At 44.9% G+C, this 18,106-nt stretch overlaps 1 protein-coding gene across 1 annotated transcript in view; it reads right to left on the bottom strand.

The window, feature by feature from the left end:
* The window catches only part of LOC137545045 (platelet-activating factor acetylhydrolase 2, cytoplasmic-like), a 107,362-nt gene that overhangs the window by 10,146 nt on the left and 79,110 nt on the right, over positions 1-18,106 (bottom strand). Inside the window, exons 6-9 of the mRNA XM_068266147.1 lie at positions 14,533-14,646; positions 6,557-6,648; positions 6,301-6,471; positions 2,275-2,423 (exon numbers count right to left, since the gene is read on the bottom strand). Coding sequence (XP_068122248.1) covers positions 2,275-2,423; positions 6,301-6,471; positions 6,557-6,648; positions 14,533-14,646 — 526 coding nt within the window. The remainder of the gene's footprint in view (positions 1-2,274; positions 2,424-6,300; positions 6,472-6,556; positions 6,649-14,532; positions 14,647-18,106) is intronic.

Below are 18,106 nucleotides of genomic sequence, written 5' to 3'. Positions count from 1 at the left end.
GATATAGTTCATTTCATTGCGATAAGTAATGATAAAGTTATAGACGAATGAATGGAAGGAGCGCTGAAAGGTGAAAATTGCTCTGGTGGTCAAGGGGTAAAACCCCTCAGTTGGGAAGTGGTTAAAAGCGCTGATACGCTTTTCTCCCTGGGGACTCAAAGCAATGTGACCTGCGTTATGCAGTCTCAACGGCTCGGGAAAAAAGGTTGGGTTTTTAGCCTTTTCTTAAAGCTGTCCAGAGAAGGAGCCTCTCACACTAATTGTGGAAGCGAGTTCCATAGAATAGGGGCTGCATAGGAAAAGGCCCGAGCACCAAATGTTTTTAAGTGGATCCTGGGAATAGCCAGATTAATCTGATTGGCATAGCGGAGGGTGTGTGGAAAGTCATAGAGCTCTAGTAGAACCACTATGTACTTGGGTCCCATGTGGTCTGGAGCCTTGAATGTCAGCAGGCAGATCTTGAAATTGATTCTGCATTTTACTGGCAACCAGTGAGGAGTTTGCAATACTGGGGAGATGTGTGAGCTGCGGGGGGCATTGGCTACTGGCTACTAGTTGTAAGGGGCGCAGAACCTTATCTGGGGATCCGACGAACAGGGCATTGTAGTAGCCTAGGCAGGAGGATACAAATGCATGAACTAGCACAGGTTGGTCTTCAGCTGGGATAAGGAGTTTAACCTCTTGCCGACCGCGCACTCATAACGCGCGTCGGCAAAGTGGCAGCTGCAGGACCAGCGACGCAGTATTGCGTCGCCAGCTGCAGGCTGATTAATCAGGAAGCAGCCGCTCGTGCGAGCGGCTGCTTCCTGTCAATTCACGGCGGGGGGCTCCGTGAATAGCCTGCGGGCCGCCGATGGCGGCTCGCAGGCTAAATGTAAACACAAGCGGAAATAATCCGCTTTGTTTACATTTGTACGGCCCGTAAGGCAGATCGGCGATCCCCGGCCAATCAGCGGCCGGGGATCGCCGCCATGTGACAGGGGACGTCCCGTCACTGGCTGCACAGGACGGATAGCGTCCTGTGCAGCCCGGATCTCCAGGGGGGGCCAGGTAGGAGAGGGAGGGGGAGGATTTCGCCGCGGCTTTAAAGTGCCCCCCCCCCGCAACACCCGCAGGCAGGAGCGATCAGACCCCCCCAGCACATCATCCCCCTAGTGGGGAAAAAAGGGGGGCGATCTGGTCGTTAAGGGGGGGTAAAGGGTGGGTCCTCAAGTGGTTAATTCTTGCTATATTTCTCAGATGGAAAAATGAGGACTTGACAACAGCCGATACCTGCTGTCTGAGTGTTAGCTTTCCATCCAGGATTTTATTTTTATTTTAAAGTTTCGTATACAAACATAACTGAACAGTTGTATTACAATAACAATAAGTTCAATTTAATAGCCCAGCTGGCTTACAAAGATGTTAGTTGATGTCTAGAACTATCAGGATAACAAGTATACTTAACCACCTTGGCATTCTATTAAATGCGCCAGGGTGGCTGCGCAGCACTATTTTTAATTTTTTTTTTAAAATCATGTAGCTAGCCTAGCGCTAGCTACATGATAGCTGCTGTGCAGTGGCATCCCCCCACCCCTTCCGATCGCCTCCGGCGATCAGAGCAAACAGGAAATCCCGTTCAGAACAGGACTTGCTGTTTGGCTTCCCCCATCGCCATGGCGGCGATCACGTCATGGCGTCGGAGGGAGTCCCGATCCACCCCTTAGCGCTGCCTGGCACTGATTGGCCAGGCTGCGCACGGGGTCTGGGGGGGGGGGCCTGTAACGCGGCGGGGAGCGGCGCTTCGGTGCCGATCGGTACAAACACGCAGCTAGCAAAGTGCTAGCTGCATGTTTGAATACAAAAATTTGGAAAATCGGCCCACCAGGGACTGAGAAATCCTGCGCGGCGGTCATGGATGAGCTCAACTCGTCCATACCGCTGAGCTGGTTTTAAACATGTTGTTTCCATTTTACGCCACATAATTTCAAGCACACCATAATCATTTAACCTGATTTAAACAATAAGCTAGGCATAAGACTTCTTGCTGAACATATAGAAAGCCTAGAATTATAATATGGATGTGATTCATTGCTGGGTTAATGCAAAATGCTAATAATGAGACATCATCCAGTTACCACTGAAGCTAGCATAGCTTCCCCACAGCTAAAAATGTTGTCCAAGAAGTCCTCATCTCCATAAATATGTAACTATATTATTAAAGTGAGGGTATAGTCTTTTGACCGCAATGTGCTTTGCAACCCCTTTCCCATCTCTTTTTGCTCAACCACTTACCTAGGTGCTTCCTGAGAAACTGCAGCGATGAGACAACAGAGATTTCTAGGCAAGTCTTTGCATCCATTGTTCCCGGTGGGCCAATCAGTTTACTTGCTAGATGTCCACTTATGAAAGCTGAATCAGTTTGAGTATGATGGAAGCAGCCCCTAATGAAAAAAAGTAACCACGCCTGTCAAAGCATTGTAGCATTGTATGGTGATATGTTTTCAAACATGGAAAAACAGTACTATTTCCAGATTCATTTGTAATTAGCCTGCACAAAATGTTATGTTTTTAGAAACAACGTGGAACACAAAGCTACATCAGACTCCCCAGTGTTGCTTAAAGGGAACCTAAAGCGAGGCTTTCATACTTATTTTTTTAAGCAATACCAGTTGCCTGGCTATACTGCCGATTTCTTTGGCTGCAATAATGTCTAAATCTCACACCTGAAACAAGCATGCAGCTAATCCAGTCAGACTTCAGTCAGAGCACCTGATCTGCAAGCTTGCTCACAGTCTATGGCTAAAAGTATTAAAGGCATAGGATCAACCTACAAATTGTCCTTTTGCCCCCTGTGTGTGGATATTTCCTGCTTTTATGTTTTTTGTGTTCTTTTTTGGTGTTTTCTATAATAAAAATCTTTGAAACTAAAGGCAGAGGGTCAGCAGAACAGCCAAGTAATATGCATGGTTTAAAAGGAAATAAATATGGCAGCATCCATATCTGTCTCGCTTTATGTTCCCTTTAACCACTTGCCGACCGCACGCTTATACCGTGCGTCGGCAAAGTGGCAGCTGCAGGACCAGCGACGCAGTACTGCGTCGCCAGCTGCAGCTTAATTAATCAAGAAGCAGCCGCTCGCGCGAGCGGCTGCTTCTTGTCAAATCACGGCGGGGGGCTCCGTGAATAGCCTGCGGGCCGCCGATGGCGGCTCGCAGGCTAGATGTAAACACAAGCGGAAATAATCCGCTTTGTTTACATTTGTACGGCGCTGCTGCGCAGCAGCGCCGTAAGGCAGATCGGCGATCCCCGGCCAATCAGCGGCCGGGGATCGCCGCCATGTGACAGAAGACAGCCTGTCACTGGCTGCACAGGACGGATAGCGTCCTGTGCAGCCCAGATCTCCGGGGGGAGCAGGTAGGAGAGGGAGGGGGGAGAATGTCGCCGCGGGGGGGGCTTTGAGGTGCCCCCCCCGCAACATGCCAGACAGGAGGAGCGATCAGACCCCCCCTGCACATCATCCCCCTAGTGGGGAAAAAAGGGGGGCGATCTGATCGCTCTGTGTGGCCGCGGATCTGTGCTGGGGGCTGCAGAGCCCACCCAGCACAGATCCAAACAAACAGCGCTGGTCCTTAAGGGGGGGTAAAGGGTGGGTCCTCAAGTGGTTAAAGTGCAAAACGCAAGTAATTTAACACTAGTTATACTAGCAACGTTTGCATAACTTACAAAGTGTGAGTTGCGCTAAATGCAAACATGCAACCTGCTATTTACAGTCACCGCGATTGTGCAGTAAAGCTGTCAGGAACGGACTGCCATCTCACTGATAGTGCAGGCTGGCAACTGGGATTTGGCCAAATATGCATCACGCTAATGGAAAAGGAGCACCGGAATTTACAAATTGCTATGCTGTTGCGATTTGCAAAACGGACGCTTTTTGAAGCAGATTCCAGCAAGTGGAAAAGCAGCCTAAGTTAATGAATATAACAAACATAAGCAAACGTAAGGCAACATATCTCATGAGGTGGGGACTACATATGCTTCAAACTCGTGCATCTGCCAAACACTGTCAAAACTAGTTCTGGGTGTGTCCACAGATTATGAATACTTTTATACAGTATTGGAGTAAAATTCCTTTGATCAAAAAGGGAATAGTTACCTCTAGCTGTCTTCTTGGAAGAGACAGATCACTAAACCTCCCATAAATATAATTTGCTAGAACATAAATAGGATTGTCTGATGGTACAGCAGATGATTAAGGGCGGGTTTCCACTAGCGCCGGCTAATCTGTCTCCATCTTTCGGCACTTGTGCATGTCGATTATGCATCCGAACCCCTGTAACCGTTCCATGCACGGCTATGAGAATTCAGGTACACTGTCCAGAATTCTGAAGCAGTCTATTAATTTCAATAGACTGGGATTCTGGATCCGCATTTGAGCATGTGAAATCGGGCACAAAGAGCCCCATTGGAAATGGGCTTATGTCTATAAAAATTCATCTAGAAAGACATGATCAGTTAGATCAGCTGATAGATTTTTAAAGCTCTAATTTTATGAGACCACCTTCTGCTTTAACACATAATTATGAGCAGCAGAGCAGAGCCTTAAAGTGGACCCGAACTCTTGCACAGGACAGAAGCAAAGCAGAGAGAAATGCACCCTGTATGTATTTATAGAGTTTAGCCTGTCTTATTCCCCCTCTGTGACTAATCACAATTTGTGATTTGATCACTCACCTGTGTCAGCTGACTGCTAATTGTTAAACACAGCATGTCAAGAATATGTCTGCTTCCATAAAAGCAGGAAGTAGACACTTCGCAGATTTATTGCAGAATTTGCAACAGCTGTAATAAAAAATGTTTTTCTTTAACGGTTAATATACTGTTGCTTATCTTTTAGAGCAGAGACAAAGTTCTGAGTTCAGGTCCACTTTAAAGGATACCCGAGGTGACATGTGACATGATTACATAGACATGGGTATGTACAGTGCCTAGTACACAAATAATTATGCTGTGCTCCTTTTTTCTTTCTCTGCCTAAAAATATCAGGTGTGGTATGTAAGTAGCTGACTCAGTCCTGACTTAGACAGGAAGTGACTACAGTGTGACCCTCACTGATAAGAAATTCCAACTATAAAACACTTTCCTAGCAGAAAATGGCTTCTGAGAGCAAGAAAGAGATTAAAAAAAAGGGTCAATAGTTCATAAATTTTAGCTCTGGCACACCTCAATGAATGTGTCATTGAGCAAAAACAATAAAACAGTTAAAACTTAAAAAGTAGATTTAAACATAAAATAACACGGTGGAATCACTTAAAAAGTCATTTTCAGGAGAAGGAAGACGATAGAATCATTTATTTCATAAGTTTATTTTCGCCTCGGGTGTCATTTAAAAATCTTACACCTGATCAAAATTATTAAATGGTTCTCCACTAGTCTTTAGTATCAATACTAAATTGATTCTGTCCTGCAAAGGGAGTGTGATGTGGAACCTGTATTCTGAGCACAACCAGACCTTGTCATGTTCTTTATACAGGTCAGAGACTGCAAGGCCCGGTTCACATTAGCGTTCGCTATCCGGATTTTCCGGATCTGATCCGGACCGCATACTGTACAAACGGAACGTACGTTCCGCATAGCAATGTAAAGTCTATGCGGACGTTCACACGTGTCCCTTCCGTACAGTCTTTTCCAACATGCGCTATTTTTTGGGTCCAGATCTCCGGCCCACGCACCCGGACCGGAGCCTGACCTGAGCCTGACAGCACCATCTGGAACACAGAAACCAATGGGGAACGGAAGGCACAGAACACACTGCCTACAAAAACCTGACGTTCTACCCCACTTCCTAGGCGTATCCAAGCGGCCATTTCGGATGGGGACACATGGGCCAAGCATGTCTGGAGTGGAGCAGCAGTGACAGGCGTGCTGGAGCTGTTTGGCAGAATGTCGGAGGTGGAGGTGAGGCCTGCAGCGGAGGAACCTGATTCTACAGGTGCACCAGGTGCACCTTCTGCTGACCCCAACATTTTTTTATTTAAATTTAACTATTTTTTGCCCACGGATCCGGATGGCAGCCTGATGCATGCCTGATACAAATGGACCGGATCCGGATCGGAACCGTACGGTTCTGATCAGGATCAGGTCAGGATATGATCAGGATCCGATCAGGATCCGGTCCGTTTACTTGCCAAAATGCAAGTGTGAACAGGGCCTAAGGAAAAGACGTGCTTCAAGATTGCAGGTATGAGTATGAGGAAACGGATAACAGGTATGAGTATGAGGAAACAAATAACCTTCTGCAAAGTCAATATTGTCACTTACCGAACTGTGAGGTACTTCAGCTCTGCCCCTGCTGAATTTAGTCTCATCATTTTCTGAACACTTTTGGTATCTTGGAAAGTTTCAGAATTGATGGATAAAATTGGCCTTTGAATGCAAGGGTAGCAGGATTCTTCTAGCACAGGCATCCAGGCATCTAATACAACTGCACATCTACACAAAAGAGTTAAGAACACATGAAAGCTATATTGTAATTTCAGATCTCCAATGAGAATGGAAGACATTGGTTATCACTTGCCTGAAAAGGTCTCCCTTCATCAGGCTCTGTAGGGCTGTTGCTCCTCCAAAGGAATGACCCATAACTGCTACTCTGGTAAAATCTATCCTATCCTGAGAAAAAAAAAGGTAGAAAAAACGGAACAGGGAGAACATGAAAATTCATATTCATAGGTTTGTGCAATAAAGTAATCCAAAAGTAACCCAAAAAAGCAATGTACAGTTACAGTACCCATAGCAACCATTCAGAATGCATTTAACTTAAAGGGAACCAGAGACGAACGTTCTCTAAAAAATGAAAAAAGATGTCGTACATACCTGGGGCTTCCTCCAGCCCCATAAGCCTGGATCGCTCCCACGCCGCCGTCCTCCACTGCCTCTATCCGCCGGTACCGGGTCCCGTCACTTCCGCCGGACGCGACCAGTCTTCCGCATGCCCAGGGGCTCCCTCCGGCTCTGTACGCATGCGCCTGCGCAGTACGGAGGGAGCACACTGCGCTTGCGTCGACTGGCCGAAATGATGGGACCCGGTACCGGCGGACAGAGGCAGCGGAGAAAGGCGGCGTGGGAGTGATCCAGGCTTATGGGGCTGGAGGAAGCCCCAAGTATGTATAACATTTTTTTTATTGTGGTCTCTGGTTCTCTTTAAGTGAGACCAGTGCTACTTAAATTCAGATTGGTTTCAATAAGTACTCAACATTGTTCTGCTTTCAGCTAATATCAAAGGGTGCAATTGCCCAAACATCTCTGCTGTTTAACTGGCCATTAATCATCACTCCACTGTGACAGATATCATAAACCAAGGTTTCCTAGAAGAACATAGTCTGCATTTTTGACACCTTCCTCAAGAGCTGCACTAGGGACAGATCAGGTAAATGTCCCCCTCGAAGCAACTGACCTACTGTGACCCACAAATTCCCAATTTTAATATTTTATGTCATATGTCTTTATATTTCATAGGATAGAAGACTCCTATGTTGTTCACTGACACACAGATTGTGTGGCGCAGCCTAACACACGTTCTGGGAAACTTCCAGAATGATAGGACCAAAGATCATTTAGTAAGACAGGTTCAAAGTAGTTACTACTACAAGAGTCGCACGCCTCGTGTCTCATATTGGCAGACTCGTCACTCGGGACACCTCACTGAACGCAGACGCGCAGTTTGTTGATCAGACTAATGGGCTCAGGACAATCATGTTCTGACAGATTTCTGCTCCTTTGTAAGAGGGTTGAAACTTTTCCCCTCTTGCAGGGAGGTCACTTTTTCTTATGCCAACACCTCCCTTCAGGACAAGGTTTTTTTTAAAAAAAAGGTTGATACACCCATACCTGATTGTCCTTGTTCATCTTCTGTTGTTGAATTCCATCATCGACAGGCCAGGTGGACTCGGGCTGCATGGCCTCAGCCATCTTGGACTTTTGCCGCATGGACTTTCAATTATCACATGGACTTCCAATAACAGAATAATGAACTGTATTATAGACATTTTATTTCATTTTTCATCTCTTAGTCATTTCTATAACCCCAGTCTGTTCTGACTGACAGGTATCTTTACCTTACGATCATAAAGTATATTTGTCTGTATAGTTTTATAATAAAACTAACGACTGAATCATTTCAGTCTTGAACTTGTTTATGCTTATCTGATCGTTGCTTAAAACTCTGCTTCAGAAGAGACACACTACCGAATTGTCTTATAAATTGTTGATTTGCTAGCTAGGTTGTAAAATGACCGTTTCTGCCTTTTAGGAGTAGCTAGGTGGAGTCTGTCTGCTACCATTTAATATGGACAGTGGTGGCAGCATTACCATCGATTTCCAGTGCGTAATTGATCATTTTATTTTACCGATTGTATGTACAATCTAGATTGTATCATGTATGGGCCCACCAACCAATCTTAAACGTTTACTATGCTCACAGTGAAATCCCCTCCAGAAGTCCCCAGTAAATGAGACCTGCATGGCAACTGTGGCCTAGTAAGATTGTATTGGTGGGTGGATGTCACATTGTCGACAGCGGTGCGACCAATCTTTAGCGTCAGGCTGTTCACCACATTTCAAGCCTTCGGATGCAACTATTCCCCGAATGGTAACGGTGGCAGATTAGACGGGATTGGCACGCTTTGTGACATCATCATCTGTGATCTAGCAACCGGTCTTTTTAACGTCAGCTTGCTAACAGTCTTTCAAGCCATTGGATGCGACTATTCCCTGATGGTAACTGAAGTAAGTTAGAAGGGACTGTGGTGCTGCATCATCACAATAGGTTTCCTCTCGCATCCCAAAAACATATTGCTAAAAATTACATTATGGTAGAGACAGACTATCTATGATGGTGACAGGTATTGGTCTGTAAGCTCCACTGAGATACTGTTGCTGACATGACCATGCACTCTGTAATACACTGCAGAAAATGCCAATGCTACATTAATACACAATAATAATATGAGAGAGGAATAGGCCAAAAACAAGAATGCCCTGTTTTTAAAAGAACTATTCAAAATGTACTCGCTGTTGCAATGGAAAAACACAGTAAATGGTAACTGAACATTGCTGGAATAACACATGGGAGAAAGAGAAGATAACATAATACCGTGCTGTGGTTGCAGGACCTGTAAGCAGGCCACAGCCCACAGCAAACTTCAAGAAGAGGGAACCCCTCAAGGGAATAGCGCCATCATGCAACTACTAGTCAATAACTTGCCTCCCCACAACATGGAATGTCATATCAGGCATCTTAGCCACCAAGCAGAGGAAACAGGGGCCTTCTCAGTAACATAGACCTTGCAGGACGGATCATATAGTTCAGTTTGGAAAACAATTCTTCATGATTATAATGAAAATCAAGGAGCGTATAGAAGAGTTTAGAGGGGATAGCTGTGTCATGGGAAGTATCATATTACATTTAGCAGAAATATCAATCTGTGTGGGTGAAGTAACTTTAGTTACATGCAAGTTTCACTTGTGTAAAATGATATTGAAATAATAAAGACCTAAGTAACAATAGAAGGTGAGGGTATAGTTTTCCCGGGGAAACAGCAATACAAACCTAACTGAAAGATCAATGCTTTCCCACACTAATAAAAGGAGTACTTTTATTGCTGTTTCTTACCTTCTTGGAGACGCACCCTCACTTTATGCTGCAAGAGATGGCAATTAAAGTGTGGGGACATTTATCTGAGGACACAGACTGCATTAAAGCCTACATACTATAAATGATCTAACCCTTCCATAATGTATATGATGAAAACAAGTGATTGGAAATCCATATTAATGAGAAGGAAAACAAATGTTACAAGAAGCTCCAGGTAACAAAAAATCAATTTTTGCACTAGTTCAGGTGTGTGCATTTGATTAGAATAGAGAGGGGTTATTAGGAGAGCCTTTTGGGGGTTGCATTAGTGTAAGGGTTAGTATTAGGACGCTATCACACCAGCAACCAGCTTTATAGGTGTGGTGCGATCGCACCGCAATGTTAAAAATAGGCTTTGGAGAGTATCGCGGCAATGCGTGGTAATCTCACTTCTGGCTGCAAGCCAAACTATTAATGAGGCTCTCTAGCGCTCACTTCCTGTGGCCAAAATAAGAATTACCCGGAAGTGTATTAAAAAAATACACTTTCACACATGTGCACCACAAAACAGTTTAAAAATGATATGACTTCTGGTTGCAGTACGTCGTCATGGATGTCAAATGGTAATGCGCTGCTTTTGCATCAGGCGCAATGCTTCCAGCACATCGCATCAGGTATGAAATGTCCCATAGACTTTCATTGCTTATGCGTTACCCTGCAGTAAAAAAAAGGGTAACACAATGCAATGAAAACATCCTAGTGTGAAAGGGGCCTTAGGGTAACATAGTGGATTGCACTTTTTGGCCTCTTGCCCATTACATGCGATTCCGATTTGCAGTTTTCATGCAATTTTACATGCGGTTTCCGACTTGCAATTTTTAATCGGTACTGCATGCTGCGTTTTTCTTCTTGTTTTGATAGCATCCAGGGTAAATTGAAATCGCAAATCGGATTTGCGGTGTGCAGGGGGCCTTTGTCCTTAGCCTTTGCTGTGTAATCCCAGCTGTGTACACTGATGGCTTTTTTTTTTCAACTTACTATTCTAAAGTGAGCTCTGCATAAGAAATATAATGTTTCTGATACTATCTTTTCTGAGCGTTGGATATGCTGTGCACAGTAACACAGGAAAATATCAGATAAGCATGAAAATTGGGTGTGGTATTTCCTGCTAGCTCTGTGAACAGTAACGGTCTGGCACAGCTGCGACGGCAAAGTTATTTAACATACTCTGTGTAGTGCAATTTCTAAACAGCAGAAACAAAGACACTAAGTTAGACTAGCCCGGCATTTTAATTTCTATTTTTACAGTGTCCATTAGCTATATTACAGCTGATATTAGTCTGCAACTTGCACAATTCAATAATGGGATTTTAGTGCTGACTGCAGATGTTTCAATATCAATCATCTGACACCACTTTACTTCCAACAAAACAACTGCATCTATTTAGAATGGAATAGATATATTAAGAACATTCAAATAATTGTGATACCTTACGATCAGATGTGATTATTTTATTCAATAGGAAAGCTCTGACAGAAAAAAAGTATTTGGGAAAGAGGGACCTGCCAAATAGGCTTACAATCTAAAGCCACGTACACACACCTGACTTAAAAGGGAACCCGAGATGAGAGGGATATGGGCTGCAATATTTATATCCTTGTAAACAATGCTAGTTGCCTGGTAGCCCTGTTGATCTTTTGGCATAAGTAGTGTCTGAAACAAAACCCCGGAGCACGCATGTGGCCTATTCAGTAAAGTCTAAGTCAGCTGAGTCAAAGTACCTGATTTGCTGCATACTTGTTCATGGTCAGTTGCTAAAAGTATTAGAGACACAGGACCAAGTGGACTGTCAGGCAACTGGTATTGTTTAAAAGGAAATAAATATGGCAGCATCCATATCCCTCTCATCTCTGGTTCCCTTTAAAACGACATTAAACTCTGGCATAATGTTTAATAAAAATGTGTTTTCCTACTTTTTATAACCCATACAGTTATCATATTTGCTTTTGTGCACAAGTATTATTATTCATTTTGAAATTACAAATTCCCAAAGTATAGTTTTTTTGCTCTGAAAGCTGCCATTGCATTTTATTCATAGCTACAGTATTTATATATTGTAATGTACCCAGTGAATTTTTCTGAGCTGTCTGCTGATTTAGATACGTTTAGGAGTTTCACACCTGCCAGGGAATGTTTACATTCTTCTCTTGCTACAATTAAGTAAACAAAAGATAATGTTCTCTCCTATTCAGATTTGGATCTCACTGCAGGGAGCTTTCTATTGAAAAAGTAAGTCCTGTGTTTAACTGTTTGAATGCTGTACTGCTAAAAAAAAAATTGTGGGAGTATATTATATGCTGTAAATAATCTTTTAGAGCAAAGAAAAAATGCTGGGTTTCATACCACTTTAAATCAGCTGAGGTGGGCGATCACGACCGCCGCAGACAATCAGCGATCCGCCGGATGGATAGTGGCGCCAATTCCCCCGAGAAGTTGAATGTTCCCCGCCCGCCTTGAGAAGTCACGCATGCGCCACTGGTCGTCTCTCTGCCTCTCCGCATAGCAACACAGCGCATTGCCAGCTACACAGCTGACATGCATGTGTGCAGCAGGGCTCAATGATGTCACCCAAGGAAATCAGCTCCTGATCCCCGACGGCATTGGGCATGTGTACGAGCCCTAATTAAGTGGTGGAGAAATTATCAGTTCAAGTCTTTCAAACATAAACTGTAGTCCTTGTTTGGGGCAAGTGCTGATTTCCATTGTTTTGAGATGGCAAATTTGGCTGCTGTGAGTATATGGTGATGTTTATCTACCAGTATATTTGACAATGGTTTTTAGGAAGTTTGCTTAGCAATAAAACACCAAGATCACATCAAAGCGGAACTGTAGTTTTATTTATTTATTGTATTTATAAAGCGCCAACATATTACGCAGCGCTGAACATTAATTTAGGTTACAGACAATATTTAGGGCATACAGCAATATGACAATACAGGAATACAAGAAAACCAGATCACACACCATAGTATGAGTACCAGGTAATGCTTAGTCAGTCACTGGATGGAGCATAAAGATTAGGCAAGTTAGGTTCACTCAGATGCATAGCATGGGTTCACAGTAATGGAGGTGCATAATCAGGTAGGACACAAAAGGAGGAGGACCCTGCCCAAAGGCTTACAATCTAGAGGGAGAGGTAAGGACACGAACGGTAGGGGACCAGGGTTAAGCTGTAGGTTTAGAGCACTTGTGAGAGGTAGTAGGCCAGAGTGAAGAGGTGAGTTTTCAGGGCTTTCTTGAAGATGTTGGAGGGGGCTGCCCTAATGGGTGGAGGTAGGGAGTTCCATAGTGTTGGAGCAGCTCTTGAGAAGTCCTGGAGGCGTGCATGGGACTGGGTGATGAGGGGGGCAGTTAGGCGAAGTTCATTGGAAGAGCGGAGTGAACGGCTAGGTGTGTACCTCTGAGTAAGATCGGAAATGTAGGTTGGACAGGTTTTGTGGACAGATTTGTAGGTCAGACACAGTATCTTGAATCTGATTCTGGACTGGATAGGAAGCCAGTGGAGGGATTCTAGGAGGGGATCTGCCGTGGTGGAGCGATGGGAGCAGTGGATAATTCTGGCTGCCGCATTCATGATGGACTGCAGTGGGGCTGTTCGGGTCATAGGGAGACCAGACAGCAGGGCATTGCAGTAGTCAAGGCGGGAAATTATGAGAGCATGGATGAGGAGTTTGGTGGTGGCAGAGGTCAGGAAAGGGCGAATCTTACAGATGTTACGAAGGTGGAAGTTGCAGGACTTTGTGAGGTTTTGGATGTGGGAAGTGAAGGAGAGTGCAGAGTCCAGGGTGACACCCAGACAACGGGCTTGAGAGGTAGGGCGAATGGTAGTGTGGTTAACAGTGACATGCACATCTGGGAGGTTCATGGATGGCCGGGGTGGGAAGATCATAAATTCCGTTTTGTCTAGATTTAGTTTCAGGAACCTAGCGGACATCCAGGAGGAGATGGCTGATAGGCAGGAGGAGACCTTGTCCATGATAGTGGTGGATATGTCAGGGGTGTGGAGGTAGATCTGGGTGTCATCTGCATACAGATGATAGTTAAAACCCATGGAGGAGATAACCTTGCCAAGGAGGATGTGTATAGGGTGAACAGTAGAGGGCCAAGGACCGAACCTTGGGGGACTCCCACCGAGAGGGAGATCAAAGGAAATAACCTCTTTCCAGATTAACTGTGTCAAAATATGTGAGCTATAGTACCTCATTATGCATTTTAATCTCACCTGCTCCAGTTGCAGTGACTCACAGTCTCGTCCCCTGCTTCCCCTGAGTGCTGCCATCACACGCAGCCACCACATGGTGACATGTATAGCATTTGGCACGTATGTGATATCACACACGCGCCTGGCAGCGCTTGGGGAAGTCCAAGAGTCACTGCAGCTGGAGCAGGTGAGATTATTATGCATGCACACTGGTGGGGTTGGGTTGGTTGCAAGGCAGTACATTTGGGGGAACAGCAATCGGGGGTCCGCCGTGTTCATCGGTCATCGTGCATACCGCTACGCACCCTGTTGAACACTTCGGACCGAGATCTTTCCAGAATGCTCGATCGATGTAGAAAATTATTGAATAAGATGGTTGATTGGTCCGCAACATTGCTAGACGTATGGCCAGCTTCAGAGCCTGCTGCTATTCACATGATAAATGTAGGTGCAAACAATTAACTGCTCTGTAAAGCTAATAATTCATACAGGAAGAAGAGAATTTCTGTCCACTCTGCATACAAAAGTAAATATGCTAAGAAATGCAATATGAGCTTCAGATTAGTTTTGAAAATGCTGGCAATTCAGCAATATTGAATTGGACATGCTGTTCATAGTCTGAAAGTGAAGATAGTTTAAAAACAATTATTAGAATCCTACCTTTAGACAATCTAGGCTGAAATCTGATGGCAGGATATTGGAGACTGCCCTTCCTGTGTCTATATCTTGTAAGATGCTTGCAGCTCTGACACATTCATATGCTCTCTGGTGAACCTGTTTTAAAAATAATGCAATGCTTTATGAACATATTAGCAAGGACAATTAAGTATGGTTCAGGACTGAAATTGATAAAAGGACAGTCCAAGCATTTATACAGTATAGGGAGAGAATCAATACACAAACAGCAGTAATTTAATTTAAACAAAATACTGAAATTTATTAAAGAAAGTCTATAAATGTAATTAATGGACATGAAAGTGTAACTCTAAGTCTACAGCTTTCTGTGGAATAGTATTCTCCCCAGCCTTCAGAATTGCTTGATTAAGGCTACGCTTCCACTATAACTAGGCAAATCCGCATAGACAAAAATGTTTGCGGACTTGCATGTGTATGCGAATTCATGTGCATTTGTGGGCTTTTTTACAAGTGAATTAACATGCATAAGCGTTTTTTCTTTTCAATTTTACCGTCGCCATTTATTACTATTGACTTCCGCATGCGTAAAATGCATATGCGGTAACACGAAAACATGTAAACCACACAGAAAATTGTTTTTTTCACCTGCAGGGTGAAGCGAATTTCGCCTGAAATACATTGCTATATGAATTTGCATGCAGATAATGCAACAGTTAACAGGCCAGTTAGTTAGCTAGGCCCTTTGTTAGGTACTTAGCATCAGTTAAGCAGGCCATACACTGGCCCGATTTGCGCCCGTTTCGACAGCAGATTCGATCACTGGGATCGAATCTGCTGCCAATCGTTCACGCTACACGCCGAATTTCGATCCATTTCGTCCGATCCCGTCGATCGTGCCGTGCGGAAAATAACCGTCGATCGCCCGCGGGTAAAGAGCGCATCGCTAGCGGCGTTCGAGTGCCCGACGACCGACGCAATAGAGCCCGCATACATTACCTGCTCCGCCGGCGCGACTGCAGTCTCCCGGTCACCGCTGCTCTGTCTGCGCTCTGGTCTCCAGGTCCGGCATGCCTCACTTCTTCTAGCCCGGCAGGAAGTTTAAACAGTAGAGCAGCAGCACCACCACAACAGATTGTGAACGGTTTCAGGCTGAAATCGGTTCACAATCTGTTTGCTGTAAAGGTGGCCATACGATCCCTCTCTGATCAGATTCGATCAGAGAGGGATCTATCTGTTGGTCGAATCTGATGGCAAATCGACCAGTGTATGGCCACCTTTAGTGCTCAGCCCACCGCACCGCAGTCACTAATTAGTTCCTTATTAGCATAATTACTGTAGCTAATCAGCATTGTCGCTATATAGTATCTATAAGTTATCAGTACTGATCGCAGTCAGATCTATATCAGTACATTAGGGTCACCTTAGTGCAGGCTGCACTAAAAACGCAGTTTTTGTCCGATCAGGCCTGATCGTTCAACCCACACTTACGTTCAGCCCGCCCCACCGCAGTGACAGAATTTTTTTTTCTGATCACTGCAAAAACACAATAGCTGTGGCGCTCTAAAGATCAGTCTTGATATTTTTTGATCAAAACGGAGCGATCGCAGCTTTTTACTTCACAAATACCCCCATTTGCTAAACAGGTGTTCTTTTTTTCCTGGGTAGTCTCAGAGCAATACCCCCTAAATTTACCAGTCCAACATGGCAAGAAAGGGGTATTCTGCTGAAGCGGCCTACAGGATTCTGACCTAGTCAGAGAGCGGTTGGGACGTCTCATCCGACAAATCATCCGGGGCACAATACTACGGCGCAGTGGTTCTCTGACTCATAGCAGGGACGAGGTTGGGGTCCCTGCTAGGGCCAGGCGTACCTGACCCCATGTCATTGGACAGCAGGGTCAGCCTCAAGGGCAGCAGAGTGGTGCTAGCGCTGATCCAGGTTTTCATGGTGAGGCATACACCAGCAGTGAAGCACCTCCTGGACTTTGTACCAGTACTGCCGTAGACCCTGGTGAAGTGCCGAGCACCAGCACGGCAGTTGAAACTGGTTCGGTGGCACGTGCATTAAGACCCCTGTCCCAGCCACTAGAAACACGGGCCCGTAGTACCCCTAGACTCCCAGAGGTGCTGGCAGATCCTGATTGGCAACCCCCAGGTTCCGTTGCACCCATAGTGCCCCCTTTCACCACCCAGTCTGGAATCCAGGTGGAGAGAGATCATTTAGGATCAGACCTAGACTTTTTTGATCTGTTCTTTGCAGAGGATCTCTACGACGTAGCAGAGACCAACAGTTACGCCACATAATACAACACCACCAACCCGGAAAGCTACTATGCCCAGCCTTTCGGGTGGAAACAAGTCACAGTTTCTGAATGTAAAATTTTGGGGGGCCTTCTCTTCAACATGGGTCTAACTAAAAATAATGTATTGCGGTCCTATTGGTCTATGGACCCAATACATCACATGCCCATGTACTCTGCTGCCATGTCCAGGGCACATTTTGAGGTCATCCTGTGCTTCATGCACTTCAACGACAACACAACCTGTCGTCCAAGAGGCCACCCTGCCATGTGATACCACATGTGTGACACTTTTTTGCTGCCTAGCTGCGCAAAGGGGCCCAAAGTCCAATGAGCACCTTTAGGCTTTACAGGGGTGCTCACAATTTAGCCCCGCACAAAATGCCAGGGCAGTACAAGTATCCCACAAGTGACCCAATTTTGGAAAGTAGACACCCCAAGGTATTCACTGAAGGGCATGGTGAGTCAGTGGCAGATTTTATTTTTTTCTGTTACAAGTTAGCAGAAATGGGAACACTTTTATTTTTGTCACAAAGTGTTATTTTCTGCTAACTTGTGACAAAAAAAAAAAAAATATTCTATGATCTCACCATGCCCCTCAGTGAATACCTTGGGGTGTCCTCTTTCCAAAATGGGGTCATTTTTTGGGGGGAGGCACATTTATACTATCCTGGCATTCTAGGTAAACTAAACTAAACCAGGGCTAGACTCTGCGGAGGTCACCAACTACTGCCTGATCTTCTTTATCAACTCTGATATGAACATTTTTGCAAAGGTTCTAGCGGTGAGGCTGGATGGATGCCTCCCGTTAGTTATCCATCTGGACCAGATGGGGTTTGTAGCTGGGAGACAAACGATGGATAATATCCATAGGGTATTGGGGCTGGTGGATCACATGGGCTCTGATCGAGCGCCTTCTCTGCTCCTATCATTGGATATGGAGAAGGTGTTCGACAGAGTGGACTGGAGGTATATGCGCCTCGTTTTACAGAAATTCGGTATCTCTGGGGTATTTTTAAATGGCATTCGGAGTTTATATGCTCTGGTTTCCAACATGGGCCTAAACTAGTCTACTTTCCCCATCAAAAACGGAACAAGATAAGGGTGACCCTTGTCCCCCTTAAAGAGAAACTCCAACCAAGAATTGAACTTTATCCCAATCAGTAGCTGATACCCCCTTTTACATGAGAAATAGAATGATTTTCACAAACAGACCATCAGGGGGCGCTGTGTGACTGATTTTGTGCTGAAACCACTCCCACTAGAGGCTCTGAATACCGCGGTACTCCTGGCAAACTG

Source organism: Hyperolius riggenbachi, chromosome 2 (genome assembly GCF_040937935.1).
Source record: "Hyperolius riggenbachi isolate aHypRig1 chromosome 2, aHypRig1.pri, whole genome shotgun sequence".
Classification (NCBI taxonomy): Eukaryota; Metazoa; Chordata; class Amphibia; order Anura; family Hyperoliidae; genus Hyperolius; species Hyperolius riggenbachi.
This window is presented reverse-complemented; position numbering and strand designations above follow the sequence as displayed.